This window comes from Geosmithia morbida (assembly GCF_012550715.1).
Source record: "Geosmithia morbida isolate 1262 chromosome Unknown scaffold_7, whole genome shotgun sequence".
Classification (NCBI taxonomy): domain Eukaryota; kingdom Fungi; phylum Ascomycota; class Sordariomycetes; order Hypocreales; family Bionectriaceae; genus Geosmithia; species Geosmithia morbida.
In genome coordinates this window covers 500,593-515,711 of record NW_023336194.1, presented here as the reverse complement: position 1 = coordinate 515,711, position 15,119 = coordinate 500,593, and the positions used below count along the sequence as shown (strand labels likewise).

At 56.9% G+C, this 15,119-nt stretch overlaps 3 protein-coding genes across 3 annotated transcripts; 2 read left to right on the top strand and 1 right to left on the bottom strand.

The window, feature by feature from the left end:
• Positions 1-693: 693 nt before the first annotated feature.
• GMORB2_7001 (BTB protein) lies at positions 694-5,773 on the bottom strand (the record flags this gene model as incomplete). The annotated part of the gene is made up of 2 exons (XM_035468966.1): positions 694-5,026; positions 5,097-5,773. The coding sequence occupies 2 exons, from the start codon at positions 5,771-5,773 to the stop codon at positions 694-696; spliced, it is 5,010 nt and encodes a 1,669-aa protein (XP_035321346.1).
• Positions 5,774-8,075: 2,302 nt separating this feature from the next.
• GMORB2_7000 (solute carrier family 25 (mitochondrial 2-oxodicarboxylate transporter), member 21) lies at positions 8,076-9,391 on the top strand (the record flags this gene model as incomplete). The annotated part of the gene is made up of 5 exons (XM_035468965.1): positions 8,076-8,121; positions 8,227-8,249; positions 8,358-8,368; positions 8,537-9,239; positions 9,302-9,391. The coding sequence occupies 5 exons, from the start codon at positions 8,076-8,078 to the stop codon at positions 9,389-9,391; spliced, it is 873 nt and encodes a 290-aa protein (XP_035321345.1).
• A 3,219-nt stretch (positions 9,392-12,610) lies between these two features.
• Positions 12,611-14,455, top strand: GMORB2_6999 (epsin; the record flags this gene model as incomplete). Its single annotated transcript, XM_035468964.1, has 3 exons — positions 12,611-12,683; positions 12,758-13,111; positions 13,179-14,455. 3 exons carry the CDS (start codon positions 12,611-12,613, stop codon positions 14,453-14,455), a joined length of 1,704 nt encoding a protein of 567 aa, XP_035321344.1.
• Between the last annotated feature and the right edge of the window lie 664 nt (positions 14,456-15,119).

The window sequence follows — 15,119 nt, the reverse complement described above, 5'->3', positions numbered from 1 at the left end:
GACCACTAGGTGACGTTGGTAAGTTAGTAACCAGCCCCTGTCCCCTCCGCCCCCCTGTTCCGTCGTACTACCCTCATGGCTGCCTCCATCCTACACACCGTATTGGTATGCGCCGTGCTGTGGTTGTAACCACCGTCTGTACCCCACAATGTCGATGATAATGGCTGCTTCGTCATAGCCGATATTGCTGCCTTTTTTTTTTTCCACCTTCCACCTTCTCCCTGCTCACCCCCTCTACACCAGATCGGATCGATAGACGGAGTGAGGATTCCCTGTTTCTCTTCTCTCTCTCTCTCTCTATTTCTTCACCCGATACGGTCGAATCCTCACTGCCTTCACTACCTACTATTGGTACGACTCGTGAAAAGAAGGAAGGGAAGTCACACGCCATGTATAGATACTCCATCTCGCCATCCAAACCAAGCTGACGTGCATCCCGTGTTCCATCACACCTTGATGACCGGCGCCTCTCTGTCTCCCCCTTTCCTGACTCGCAGGTACCTGGGTAGTGATACGTACATGTAGGGTCCTGACAACGACAATCTCACCATTCCATACAAAGATTCTGTCATTGAACAGTAACACGATTCCAGTTCTCATTTCGAGATGGAAGAAACCCCCCCCCCCTGAAACGTCAGGTATCTAGTACAGTGTATATACATGTCAGAAGCCAGAAACAACCGTCACCACCCTTCAAGCCTTGCTGCTCTGACCTTCGCCCCTTGTTCCCTTGCCTCTATATGACCCCCTCCCCCTCCCCCTAGGTGTTGACGGTGCAGAATCATCATCGGCCCGTTCGCCACCGCCGCCGCCGCCACCTCGTCTCCCCCTCTGCGACGGCTTGCTGCTGCTGCTGCCGTCGGCACTCCCATCCTTCTGCTGCTGAGGCTTCCGCTGCTGCTGAAGCTTCCTGGGCCTCTTCCAAGTCTTCGCATTATGAGTATTATGGTGATTGTTGTTGTTGTTGTTGTTGTTATTGTTGTTTCGTCGAGCCTCCTCTTCCTCCTGAGCTCTCCTGCTCTCCTGATCCCACCACTGCTGAAACTCCTGCTCCTGCTGAATCTCTTGCAGGGAACGCTTGGCCACGGCCTCGCGCGCGAGCTGCTGTTCTCGCTTCTGATGCCCGATGATGTCGGCCATGCTGGCCCCGATCGTGTCCATCTCATTCATCCTGTCAGTGCGCGTAATGTACGACTTGGAGTGAGGCGTGATGGGGGTGGCGGCGGCGGCGGTGGCGGCGGCGGCGGACTTGGTGGTGGGGCCAGAAGCCGGGCTGCTGCTGCCGCCGCTGTTGACACGGCCCTGGCCCGGGAACCTGGTATCCGGGGAGGCTGCGCGGACCCTGGAAGAGGGGGACACCGGAGCAACGAGGGGCTTCTTGCTCTTCTGGGCTGCCGCCGCCGCTGCGGCTGCCGAGTCAGACGCCATGGCCTGCTGGAGGGATACCTTGGGTGCTGCCGAGGCCGACGACGAGGCGGCCCAGGCACCCGAGTTACCCCGCCTTCCTTCGCCGGGTACCTTTTCCCAGGGGACGGCCTGCGTCTTCTTCTCCTGCTCGGCTGCCTCGGCCTCGGCCTGCAGCTGCCTCTGCCTCTTCCTCTCCTTCTGTGACATCCTCGCCTGAGATAGCAGAGAGGCCTGCTTGCCAGCGCCGCCGACGCTGGATGACGATGACGCGGCAGCCGCGTTCTTTGCCGCTCCCGCCAGTCTAGCGCTGAGATTAGACTTGGAGCTCGTCTCTGACATGATGTTCCTCAGATCGAGCTTGGACATCTGCAGGGGTGCAGCCGAGGCCCACGGGTTGCCGCTGCCGCCGAGCCATCCTTGCGGCTTGTCGGTTCTGTTGTCGTCATTGGCGTTGTTGGCAAGGGGCGACCCTTCTCCGCCCAGGCTGTCCGGTGACCGCGGTGCACGGCCATCAGACTTGCTGGCCTGCTGCAGCCACGATTTGGGTAGAGGTGTGGTTGTCTCCCAGTCGAGGTTCAGGCTGTCCACCGCAGCCGAGAGCTCCGGAGAAGCCGGGGCGCTACCGGCGAGCGGCGAAGGGTCGTCGTCCATGGCGAAGACTAAATCTGCCGTTGAGTTCTTCGGTCGTAACATAGGGCTGAATGATCCATTGTTGCCGTTGTAGCCGGCCTTGGACTTGCGACGGGACTTGTCGGCTGTGGGCGACGCGGCCATCCAATCATCCAGGCTCCCCACGCGAGCTCTGTAGGACGACGAGAGCTTCCTGTCATCCTCCCTCTGGGACGCCTTGTACGCAAGCTCCCTGACCCTAACGCGGTGCTCCTCGTCGACATCGGCGGGCAGATCGGGGTACTTTTGGCGCAGGATAAGGTCCGCCCTGCCGCTGCGCGCGATGGGGAGCCGGGCGAGCTGGTTGTCGCGCACCACGCCGTCGAGCTCGTGCAGGAGGTCCTCGTCAAGGTCCTCGAGGCAGTGGTTCTCGAGCATGGTCTCGAGCTGCAGGCAGATGTACTCGAGCCCCGTGTCCTTGAAGTCGGTAACGTGGCAGGCACTGATCTCGTTGAGCATGTTGGAAATATTACGCGTCGTGACGAAGCGGCCGATAACCAGCTGACAGATCTGCGACAGCCGGTCGAGCATCAGCTCGTTGGCCGCAAACATGACGTCGAGGACAAGCTCGGCGAAGTCGTCGAGTCCGTCCGAGGACACCACATCATCGAATACCTCGGGCCCGACGTCTCCGTACAGGAACAAGATGACGTAGTCAAAGGTTTCGGGCCTGATGTGGCCCAGATCAACGCGGACACGCTCGCCGCGGTCTAGCCCGCTGCGCCGCTCGGCGAGCCACTGCCCGTCCGAGCGACCCTGGAATATACCTTGGAAGAAGGGGCACCTCTGGCAGAGAAGCTGGCAGTGCGCCGTGACCTCGTTGCCGTCCAGCTCGATAACCACGTCCCCACCGTCCAGGTAGGCTGGGTCTTTGCTGGCCTGCTGGAGGTCCTTGTCCATAGACCGCTCTACTTGGCCGATTTGCAGCCTGGCAGCCGCCTCCAGCTTCGGAAGGCCCAGCCGAGTGGCCCATCGCATCAGCTCTATTCGTACCTGGCGGAACCGATGTGCCTTTCCTGGCAGCGCTTCGCGCGTGTACTTCCACACAGGGATCATGTAATCCTGATACACGAAGACGACGATGTTGAGTACGGTGAGGATATCGGCATTGGCAAGAGTGACTGTCGTCTTGCCGTTGTCGCCGCCCGGCTCGATAGCCATGTGCTCTGGGTCGGCGAGGGCACCGTGCTCCCGAAACTCGACGAAAGCGCTGCGCAGGGCAGAGCTGCGCCCCGCCAGCAGGAAGCTGTGCACGGGTATCCTGAGATCGGGGGCAGACGAGGTCCGCAGGTGCACGTCAGCGTCCCGGTAGCGGAAGGAGATCGCCCGCAGCAACTGGAGCAAGTCGGCTTCGACGTCGGCAGACCGGAGCACCTCGTATGCAACAGATCCCTGGCGTTCCCGGGAGACGGCAGTTTCCCACGAATCCCTCTGCTTGCTGTCCCTTTCCTCATCCCCAACCTTGGCACCCTCGAACACAGGTGGCGTTCCCCGAAAGTCTTTGAGGCAGAGGAGGGATGCCATGTCTTCCCAGATGGTGCGGTCCCGGAGCTTGATCTGCTGGGACATGACCTTGCTGTCTGCCCTGACGGCGGCGAAAGCTCCGAAAGTAGAGCTACGTGTGGCAACGCAGTTGGTGATGTAGGGGACGCGCTCAAACTTAAAGTCCTTCTGCTTGACATCGGCAGAGAAGCCGGTGTTCTTTCCCTTGGAGCGCTTGACCCTCTTCCATGCGGCGCCCGACTCGGTGCAGATTATGACGGAGCCGTGCTCACCGACGTTGACCGAAACGACTGCGTCCTTGCGCGAGTCCCAGATGCACTGCGGTTGGGTCAGAGCCCCCTTGATCTTGACAGGGTTGGTCGTCGATGACATGGCGTTGGACTGTTGGCCTCCAGCATCGTCCTTTTGTTGTTGATTGATGTGCATGGTGAAGAGGTCACCGCGGGCGGTGACGGCGGCGATAGTGCTGCCGCCTGAGGTGATGTAGCCAATCTTCTTACGATCAGGCTCGTAGCGGTTCGAGTAGGAGGCAGCCGCCATGCTGTAGTTGGCAAAGACGTCAGGGATGGGGAACTTGACCAGATTGTAGCCGTAGTTGGTAAACACCCAGACGGTGTGGTTGGACAGCAGGCACGACGTAGCCCTGTCGGCCGCGGACACCATCTCGATGGGTGCCGACAGCAGAGACGCGGCCACCTTGCGTGGAGTCTGCTGCACGTCGAGCGATCTCGAGTCCGAGTCCATCAGGGCCAGCTGCCCATTGTTGCGGCCCCAGCAGTACAGCGACGACCCTGTGTGCGCGACCGAATGCACCGACGACGCAGCGATTCCCAGAACGACATCCTTCTTCATGGACCCAAACACCTGTCGTGGCGTGACGCACATGGGCTCCTCATCAGGTCGGGTGGGCGGCGGCAGGACGTAACCGAGCTGGGAGTCGGTGTTGAGCCCCCAGGTCCACAGCTCGCCGTTGCCAGCGATGGCCAGGGTGTGGTTCTGGCCCAGGGCCACCTGCTGGATCCTCTTGTCGGCGAGGGGACCCTGCACGGGGACGTAGCGGAACTGAGTGTTCTCGTTGCCTAGGCCCAGCCTGCCGCCGCGGCCGACACCGCTGACGTACAGGTTAGACGCGGGGTCTGTGGTGAGGATGGCCGAGTGGAGCTTGGACATGACGACGTCCTTGATGACGATGGGCGCGTTGCGCACGAGTGTCGGCATACTATCCAGGTCCATATCCGGTTCGGGGGGGTCAAGGCCGTTATCTGCGCAGTGGTCCTCATAGAGCTTGCGTATCAGGCTGTCCGGGCGCCTAAGCTGGATACGTTCGGGGAACTGGCGATCGTCGCCATCCCCAACACCCAAGGAGAGGTTCTTGTTGCTTCCAAAGACGTAGAGCTCATCTCCCTGCACGGGGACCTGTAGCAAGTCGTGACGATTCGCAGGTGCCCTGCAGAAGTTCACACAGGAGTGTCAGCTTTCTCCTCCATCCAAGTCCGGCTCACCGCAGCAAAACTTACTGTTCAGCCAGATCCCCAGTGCTATCACCACTCTCGGACCCATCTGAGTCCGACTTGGCCGACGCCTGGTGCCGGTCGAGAGACCTCGTGGCAATTGTGGAGTTGTAAAGATCGAAGGGGCTGTTGCCCTCGTTGTCCTTGGTCTTGATGAGACGGCCGACCCTGGTGCTGGCGGCAGTGTGGTGGCTGACAAGGTTCTCGCGCTCCTTGTGCAGCAGCATGCGTGCAATAGAGACATTCCCGGCATACAGGGCTCGGTGGAGGGCGTTCCAGCCGCTCTCGGCATCCTGGGCGTACAGGTCGATGGCTGGGTGGTCGATGAGGGCCTGGGCGAAGTCGCGGGCGTGGGGTCCGGTTGACGAGGCAGTGCGCAGGAGTATGGTCAGGCCGGCGTGGTCTCGGCTGTTGACCTCAGCCTTCCCCAAGGTGCCAGCTGCTCCTCCTCCCCCTCCCGGCTTGGCTGACGTGAAGCCAGATGGTCGGCGAGACTTGGTGGTCGACCTCGGGGAGGTACCCGGGGCGACGGCTCCAGGACTCCTGGCCAGGTAGCTGTTGCTGCCACCAACACCGCCTATGGGAGGGTATTGGGTGCTCTGACCAGCGGTCGGGGAGGCCAGGAGATGCCGAAACCTGTCGACATCTTGATCCCAGTAGTATTTCCACAGCAAGTGACTCATGTGGGATAGACAGAGTGGCGATGGGATGGGGGCTTATTCCAGACGCTTGAAGTGAGCACCTCGCTGTGGATTCTCAATGGACCACGGCTTGTTTAAAGGTGCGGTTCGAAGCGTCGTGAAAGCCGCCTGGAAAAGCAGAGGTCTGATGCGCAGAGGAGGGCAGATTCAAGGGGCGTGGTTGCTGTTGAGCTCGTATAAGGGGCGGCGACGACGGGTGATTCGGGGAGTTAAGATGACTTATCGCCGTATCGGGGGTATTGTGGCAGGCTAGCCGGTCTGTCGCAACAGGGATGACGTACGACGGGTTACTCGGTGTGGGAGGAAGATAGGTTTGGCGTGAGAGTCAGAGGGATCCGAATCAATCTATCGTAGAAGTTGACGAGCGTTTGTCTGGTGCAGAGGGTGAGACGCGGTATTAATACGTTGTTCGGTTGGAAGTGGCAGAGAGGCGTCTGATAACGCTCGATTACCAGACTTCTGGTGTGTGGTGAGCCCTTCCTATCGACTTCCTTTTTTCGTGGTGGGGGAGGGGAAGAGGTACATGTACTTACGAGTAACCCTGGAGTCGGCCCGCGTCGCGTCACGCCAAACCCTACAGATTATTACACATGTACATGTACTCGTACTGTCCTCGAGTCTTTTACTGACTTTTATCCTTCGAACAATTACAACTCTGCTCTCATGATGCTATTATATTCTCGCAATGTTCATCCCACGTGCAGATCCAGTCTTTACGGCTATCCGAGGAATGTCTTCTCCCGCTCAACTGTTCGCATCTGTATTTCTAGATGACCCCTCCTTCGCCTTCTGCCATCCCACACAACACGTGAATTCCTCTCGACTCACAATATCCGCTCGACTGTGACGTTGTCGACTTTTGTTGGAGGCAGCCAATAATGTGTGGACCGTGGCAACGTGTCGCAAAGCTACCGATAAAACTTGGACCGAGCAGAGGTTCCTCAGTCGTCGACGCCTCCACCGTGTGGACAACCGATGCACATGGCCGCGACGCAAGGGCCCTAGGGATTTATCCAGACTTGTTCTTCTAAGACGATGACGTATGCCTTCTTGGTTTTCATGGCCCATAACAGACAATCCATCAGTCCGAAGAGGCCCTAAGGGTGGCAGTACTGATGTTACTAGTAAGTGCTTTTTTGCACCTGTCTGCACCTGCCGTATAGGACTCTCGTTTTTAGTACTGCCGATAATGCCCCACGGTCGGCTGCTCACCAACGGGATCGGATGCGCCACCTTACGACCCAGAACGGGTGTGATCCCCAGATTGATGTGCATTCGTGTATCCGAGTCCGTAACACCCGATGAATTGGAGACCTGAGATGTCCCCGTATGGATACTCGTACCTGCATGTCTGCCAGCTGACGATGTTGATGTCTGAACGGGCATGCGGAGGGCTGGATTACGTACACACCCTACTCCGTACACATTGTCCCAAGTCCAAGAGGCAGGAACGTACGGCAGGTTGCCGTGTTACCAGCCTGTATAGCAGAGGTAGAGGCTAAGGCTACCACCGGCGGGTAATTCTCCTGCAACTTTGTGATATATTCGTCCTTGGGATGCATCGATTCTAGCGCCATCGGCAATTCTAGGTCGAGCTACGGTGGCGTACCACTGCAGCAAGTATGAATAGGCTGTAGCAGAGGGGACTTCCCAGCTTCCTGGGCAGCTTCTGGCCACAACCAGCCGCATCGCCAGAATGTATTACAATTCGCTTGGCTCTCAATTGTGGACAAGCGTTCTTGCGTCCCACAGCGCTCCATTTAAAAGCCTGCGGTAGCACTCGCACGGACATAGCCCGATGTCCCTGAGGCTCGACCCCAGATAAGCTGTCGCCTGTAGCCTGGTAGGTCCACTGCTGGCATTTGTTTTACTGATCGTAATTAGTGGACGACTCCCTGTAACGAATCACCACCGGACTATAATATTCTCTGCCCTGTAGGAGGTACACCCCACCTAGAACCCACTAAAGAGGCCCTGAAAATCAGTCGTTGGAGGGAACCAAAAAAAAAAAAAAAAAAAAAAAAGAGAGAGAGAGAGAGAGAGCCGTCCAACAAGCCCCCCCCCCCCACCTTTGCTGTCCGTGGTCGCTAGGCCTTCTCTCCACCAGGTACCAAATTCACCCAAAAGTCGTACCGTATACGGATCCCATGAGACATTCTCGCCGTATCTCGCTCCGACTTCGAAACCTTCCAAAAGTCTCTCCTCCTCTCTCTCTTCTTTCCCCTCCCCCCCTCCTCCTCCGTCAATTCATCTACACGGCTCATCCATCTACCGGTCGCCCAACATGTCCACCGAGCAGCCCCTCCCCTTTGTCTACCAGTTCGCCGCAGGTATGTCCTTTCTTTACCAATTCTAGAGCTCCCTTCCCCGCCGCTCTCGGAATATTTCTCCTCGTCAATCGACGTGCGAAGCTGACCTGATTTCCCCTCCCTTAGGCGCAATTGCGGGCGTCTCGGAGGTATGAACAAACCGCCCCAACTACAGGCACACCGCAGCAATAGCTCTTGAATCTATTCATATGGATGAGAAATGCTGACTCCTTTTTATCTCGTGTGCTTGACCATAGATTCTTGTTATGTGAGTATTTGATAACGAACTTCGCCCCCCACGTTTCGGAACAGACCGACTGACGCGCCTTCTAACAGGTACCCGCTTGATGTTGTCAAGACGAGAGTGTAAACACCCCCTTCCCCTTCCTTATACTCGCCCGGGAGTATCGTCGGCAACTGACCATGTGATGTATAGTCAGCTGCAGACGGGCACGGGCACCGGTGCCGAGTCGTACAATGGCATGGTGGACTGCTTCCAGAAGATTGTCCGCAACGAGGGCTTCTCGCGACTGTACCGCGGCATCTCGGCCCCCATCCTGATGGAGGCTCCCAAGCGTGCGACCAAGTTCGCCGCCAACGACGAGTGGGGCAAGGTGTACCGCCGTGTCTTCAACCAGGCCCAGATGACCCAGCCGCTGTCCATCCTGACGGGAGCCACTGCCGGAGCCACCGAGGCCGTCGTCGTCGTGCCCTTCGAGCTCGTCAAGATCCGCCTGCAGGACAAGGCCTCGGCCGGTCGCTACAAGGGCGCCCTCGACTGCGTCGCCCAGATCATCCGCAACGAGGGTCCCCTCAGCCTGTACCAAGGCCTCGAGAGCACCATGTGGCGCCACATCCTCTGGAACTCCGGTTACTTTGGCTGCATCTTCCAGGTCAGGCAGCTCCTGCCTAAGGCCGAGAACAAGAGGTCCCAGACCATCAACGACCTGCTCTCGGGTGCCATCGGTGGAACCGTCGGTACGGTCCTCAACACCCCCATGGACGTCGTCAAGAGCCGCATCCAGAACACCCCCAAGGTCCCCGGCCAGATCCCCAAGTACAACTGGGCCTGGCCCTCCATCTTCACCGTCGCCCGTGAGGAGGGCTTCAGCGCCCTGTACAAGGGCTTCCTCCCCAAGGTCAGAGCCCTGTCCGGAAAGAAGAAGCAAAAAAAGGGGATGAAACTAACTCGGTTCAACAGGTCCTCCGTCTCGGTCCCGGCGGCGGCATCCTCCTCGTCGTCTTCACCAACGTCATGGACTTTTTCCGTTCGATGCACTACAAGTCATGAGGGGGCCGTGTGCTCAGATACTGGAATTTCGGGGTCATATGTAAGAGTCGGGCTGGGCGAGAAACACGATGCAATCTTCTTCTTCTTCTTCTTCTTCTTCTTCTTCTTCTTCTTCGCAATACAATCTTGAATAGACAGACAGTTTGCGAGGCGTTTGGTAGCCAACAGAAAAGTCATATTCCCTCCATCATCTCAGGGAAAACCCCCCGAGGCCTCTCTGCTACTTCTTCCACTCTCGGCTATCCAAATAGTTGAGAGACTGATCTGGGGTGGGGGGTGGCTACCCAGGACTCGGCAACCTCACCAAACAGCTGCCCGCACTCCCGGCCTGCACTTCCGTACCACCCACGCTCAACTCCCAATTCATGCACAGCTGCCCTCTATAAGATCTTCCATGCCTTTCGGCATCGCTTCGGTTGTGTTTCCTGCAGCCTCCCGAGGAACTCCACTCCGTGTCCAGGTAACCACATCCTCGGACATGTAATGGCACATTCTCTGTAATCATCGGTGAGCCGCAAGCCTTGCCGTGGAGGATTTTCTATAGTCGCATAATGAACCAGTTCAACATGGCCATCGACAACTGCACTCTCCATCCATGTCTGAAGCTCAAATATCCGGGTACTCGTGGCATTTACTTGGACGATATCGTAGAAAGCGAGTTCGATCAGCTCGTGTCCCGGCGACTGCTTCTGCCAAATTCCGGTAGACGCTCCTCCTACAATCTGCCCCCAGAGGTGCACATGGCCATACTTGGCCATCTCATGGTCTCCGATGATCCCATACACCTACCGTCTCGTCCGGAAGGGGTCCAGCTGTCAACAGATGGAAGATCACGGCGAAAAGAGCGGAACGGTGTCACTGCGGATACCCCCCCCCCCCAACTCCTCCGTCTGTCGCGACAAGGACGACGAGGACGACGGTTTCTCCAAACTCCAGAATCCTGCCCTCTTCGTCGGTCCGTCGGCCATTACAAGCCAAGGGGAGCGATCTGGAAAACCACGTGGAGGCATCCGTGGACCCCATTACCGCCCCGCCGTCGTCTTCGTCGGCTGCTACCGGAGGTGTCGTTCCCGTCGGCGCTAAGGTATTCAAGCGCTTGGAGAGACGGCCGCGTCTCAGCGGGAGATTGGCTAGTTCCGCTGTTGGCTCCTCGAGAGGATGGTTGGCATCTTCGTCACGTTCAAGCGAATCGAACCACTCTGGAATCCCTGCCAGCGTCACGGGACGTTTCCCTCTTTTCTTTCCTTCTTTTTTTTTTAAGCCATCAATACCCTACGCCACCTCTTCTGTCTTCTTTTCTTCCTCCTTTTCCTTTTCAGACTTTCAGTATCCTCGAATCTCGAGATTGCTACTCGCATATCTTCTTTCCTTTCTCCTGTCTCACCCATATCTGCTGTCTCACATCATTGACAAGACCGGGTGTGGAGACGGATGCGTCGCAGTGGAGATTTATCGTCATCGGTCGGCATGGCAAGGAGAACGGAAGAAGCTGTCCGTATTACTGGATTCGCGCACCGGGGTGGAATATATGGTTATGCTGGCGTCTCCCGGAATCTTCATCTGCATGACCGGGTTCGGAAATTCGGGCATGGGGTCATGGACAGCTAGAGGAACAACGAGCTGGGTAGTTAGTAGTAGTAGGGGGTGAGCTACTGGACAGGAGGGCAACAAATGATCTGGTAGATTATAATCCGTAGATGTGGGATAAATGAGAAAGAAGCCGTGATTGCTTGGCAATGCGTCTATTCTTGTACACGTAGCCATGAGCACGTATGTCTTGCTGGTAATAACTTGTAAAAGCTAGAGTCTACATATGCACGCTACGGTGAGTTGTGACTCGTAAATGTCAGGCACAAACACGTATTCCATCAATGCAGAAAATGGCTCTCTGAACCTAGCGGTACTGACCCCTCCCCTCTACCGTAGATGATGCGTGCGTGACAGTGAGTGTGTGAGTGTGTGCGCGTGTGTACGGAGTAATGATAATCTGTACAGATTACATACGTACGTGTAATAATAAATGATACGACGCATGCATGGGTGGCTGGTGAAGGAGGTGGTTGGTACTACAGATTAATATTGGTTCACTTGGTTTATTAATAAAAAGCAGCAGCAGGAGTCAGCAGGAATCAGCAAGACGGTGCATCGCAGCAGAGTCGGCGTGACCCGAACTCGGCCATTATGTCATCATCTTCTGATACGTAATTACCCAGCCCCAAGTTGCCTCCCGGCCGCCGCGGGCCCTATTGATGGAGAGGGAGAGCTTGTCCACAGGGCCCCCTCTCCGCCGTCCGGTAGTAGTAATAATGGTAATATGATGGTCTATGGATGGTCGGTCGGTCCGTGCAGATGGGCACTTGACTGCCTGCAGCAGTGGGAGCGATGAAAAAGACTCCGGTGGACTTCAGAAGGAAGAATACACGTACGCATCCACTGACACTTGGGTGTATCGCACAGCCACACAGCCACTCACCCGCACCGGCTAGAGTGCCCACTTACTCACAGAGGGTCATGCTGTACAGTGATCCATTCATCTCTCCCATCCCATCATCTCCCCAAAGCCTAAAGACAGCGGGAGGAAAGAAAAGAAGCTTTTCATTCTCTCCACCCACACACGCCAACCATCCAAGAACCGTCGAACAAATCCTTCTCTTCCCTCAGGCGACCGAGATTCTTCTTCTTTTTTTTACTATTTTCTTTCCATCACATCCTCCTTCTCTCTACGACTCTGTATCGTCAACCGACCTGACATCGTTTTATTCCCGCCTTGTGGGAGGAAGAAGAATAGCCCCCCCCCCGGTCCCGACCGCCAGGCCATTGAATATCCGCCTCCTCCCCCCCGCCGACGTCTCCCAGCAACAAGGCTTGCTCGCCCTCACGATACTCAATTCAAATACATCGTGCGTCGAGAGAGATAAATCACGAAGCCCTCTCCTGTTCGCGAGAATACGGCTCCTCTGTGTCTGCGACCGCCCCCAGAATTCCACGCAAGCACGCTACGTCACACGGCCTTGACTAAAAGGACGCAGGATCCCCCCTTTTCTCTTGGGACGAGTGTTTGACTGGTTTGCATGCTGAATATATATTCGCTGCCGTGAAAGCTGCCGTGGAAATACACATTGCCCTGCCAATCCGTGGAGCGCCGCCTTCATCCCGCGAAATTCGGCTTCGCACTCGACGGACTGAGACGCTCTTGAAAAGTTATATACATCGCCCATCATGTCGCGAGTAATGAGGAGCGTGAGGAATGTGACCAAGGGGTACTCTAGCACGCAGATCAAAGTCAGAGAAGGTTCGCGCGCCGCAGTCACTCTCCCACCCTTCATCAAGCTACCTGCGAGACTGACAATGGCCCCTCCCGTACAGCTACGAGCAATGACCCATGGGGTCCTACCGGCACCCAGATGAGCGAAATCGCTCAGATGACTTTCAACACGTGCGTTTCGATGATGGGACATCCTTCCAGGGATACTGAGCTGACACCTTGCTGCGACTACAGATCCAGCGATTTCTACGACATCATGGACATGATTGACAAGCGCTTGAACGACAAGGGCAAGAACTGGCGCCACGTTCTCAAGGCCCTCAAGGTTCTCGACTACTGCCTTCACGAGGGGTCTGAACTCGTCGTCACCTGGGCCCGTCAGAGCGTCTACATCATCAAGACGCTGCGCGAGTTTCAGTATGTCGATGAGGAGGGTCGCGATGTTGGCCAGAATGGTATGCTGCCCTCTCTCCGCCTCTCTCGGCCTCTCTTCGGATTGCTGCTAACGAATCGGCTGGTCAGTGCGTATCGCTGCGAAGGAGATAACGTCCCTGATCCTCGACGAGGAGCGCCTGCGTGCCGAGCGGAGCGATCGCAAGTCGTGGAAGTCTCGCGTCACGGGCCTGGAGGAGTTCGCACCCAGCAACTACGCCGAGCCATCCACCCGACGCCGCGAGAGGCCGCAGATGTCGGACGAGGACGACGCCGAATACCGCCTGGCCCTGGAGGCCAGCAAGTTCCAGGAGGAGGAGGACCGCAGGAAGAGGGAGGGCCGCGGCCCGGCCGCCGAGATCGACGACGACCTGGCCAAGGCCATCAAGCTCAGCAAGGAGGAGGACGAGAGGCGCCGACGCGAGCTGGAGCAGAGCAACGCCGCATCGCTGTTTGACGACACACCCGTCCAGACGCAGCCCCAGCCCACGGGCTTCAATGGAGGATACGAGCAGGGCAACCAGGTGGACTGGTTTGCCAACCCGGTCGACCAGGGCCAGATGCAGCCGCAGCCCACAGGCATGATGCCCGCCGCATACGCTGGCTTCCAGCAGCCGCAGATGACGGGGTACCCGGGTGCCTACCAGACACCGTTTGGCGCCCAGCCCACGGGCATGGACCCGTACGGTCTGCAGCAGCAGCAGGCCTTCCAGCCCCAGCCGACCGGATACAACCCGTACGCGCAGCAGCAGCTTCCTCTCCAGACGCAGCAGGCATCGCTGCAGATCCCGTCCCCGGTCAACGGCGGACCGAACCCCCAGCCGGGCAGCAACAACCCGTGGGCGACCAACGGCCAGAGCAACCAGCCGTCTGCACTCATGCCGACGCCCACGGGGTCCAACAACCCGTTCGCGCAGCACAAACGGCCCTCATCGGCGCAGCCTACCAGCAGCGGCCTCGGCGCCGTGCCGGAGCAAAAGACCCTGGCGTCTTTCAGCTCTCTCCAGAAGCAGCAGCAGCCGTCGTTTGCCAACACCAATACCACGGTGAACGGCAACCCCATGAGCGAGCACGAGTCCAAGCTCAACGCCCTCCTCGCTTCGGGCGACGGCATGGACACATACGGAAACACGGGTAACCTGCGCATCCCCGCTCAGCACACCGCCCCAGGCACCTTCATCAACAGCGCAGGGTCGGGCGTCAACCGTCTCAACCCGGAACCTACGGGAAGCAACCCCTTTATGCGTCAGCAGTTTACGGGCTTGCCGACCGTCAGTTACGGTGGCCAGTTCGGAGGTGCCAGCAACCCATACGGAGGTCAGCAGGGACAGCAGCAACAGCAGAACCAGGACTTGATACAGTTTTAATTTTCCCTCTATGCCGTCTTTTTTTTTTATCCCCGTTATTATTACCTACTTTTTTTTTAAACAAAAAAACTCAAAACCTATATCTCAAGGCTGTTTTGCCGGCTTTTTTATCTTCATTTTTAACCCCCCCCCCCTTTTACATCGTTCTCAATATCTTACCTCGATTGTCTTTGCTTCCTCCTTTGCTATCTCTCACAAACCATGTTAAACCCTTTTTTTCTTTTTCTTTCTGAGGGAGGCGTTGGGTGGCTGGTGAACTATTCTATTCTCTTTTCTACTGATTTTCGAAAGAAAACCACCGTTATCTTTACAATGTCAAACTGTCTCTTTTGTTTGCCAACTCCTCATATTCTTTTCATTATATCCCACCGTCTCTTGATCCCCTTTCCTTACTCGACCCCCCTTACTGTCCGTGTCTTCCTGCCCGCTACCTCCACTGTCCTTTGACGGATAAGTACTCTGCTTGATACATGATGAAGTTGCTTTTCTCTCTCTCTCTCTCTCTCCCTCTCTCTGTTCTGCTGCCTTTGTTTTCAAGGATAAGGGTTTCTTTCTTTTTTCTTCGTCTGAAGATGAGAGTCAAAAGCCGCGGGATCAAGAGAAGAAGAGAGTCAAGGAACAAGAAAGAAAAAAAACGAAATCGAAACCCACGGGTTTTCTGTTG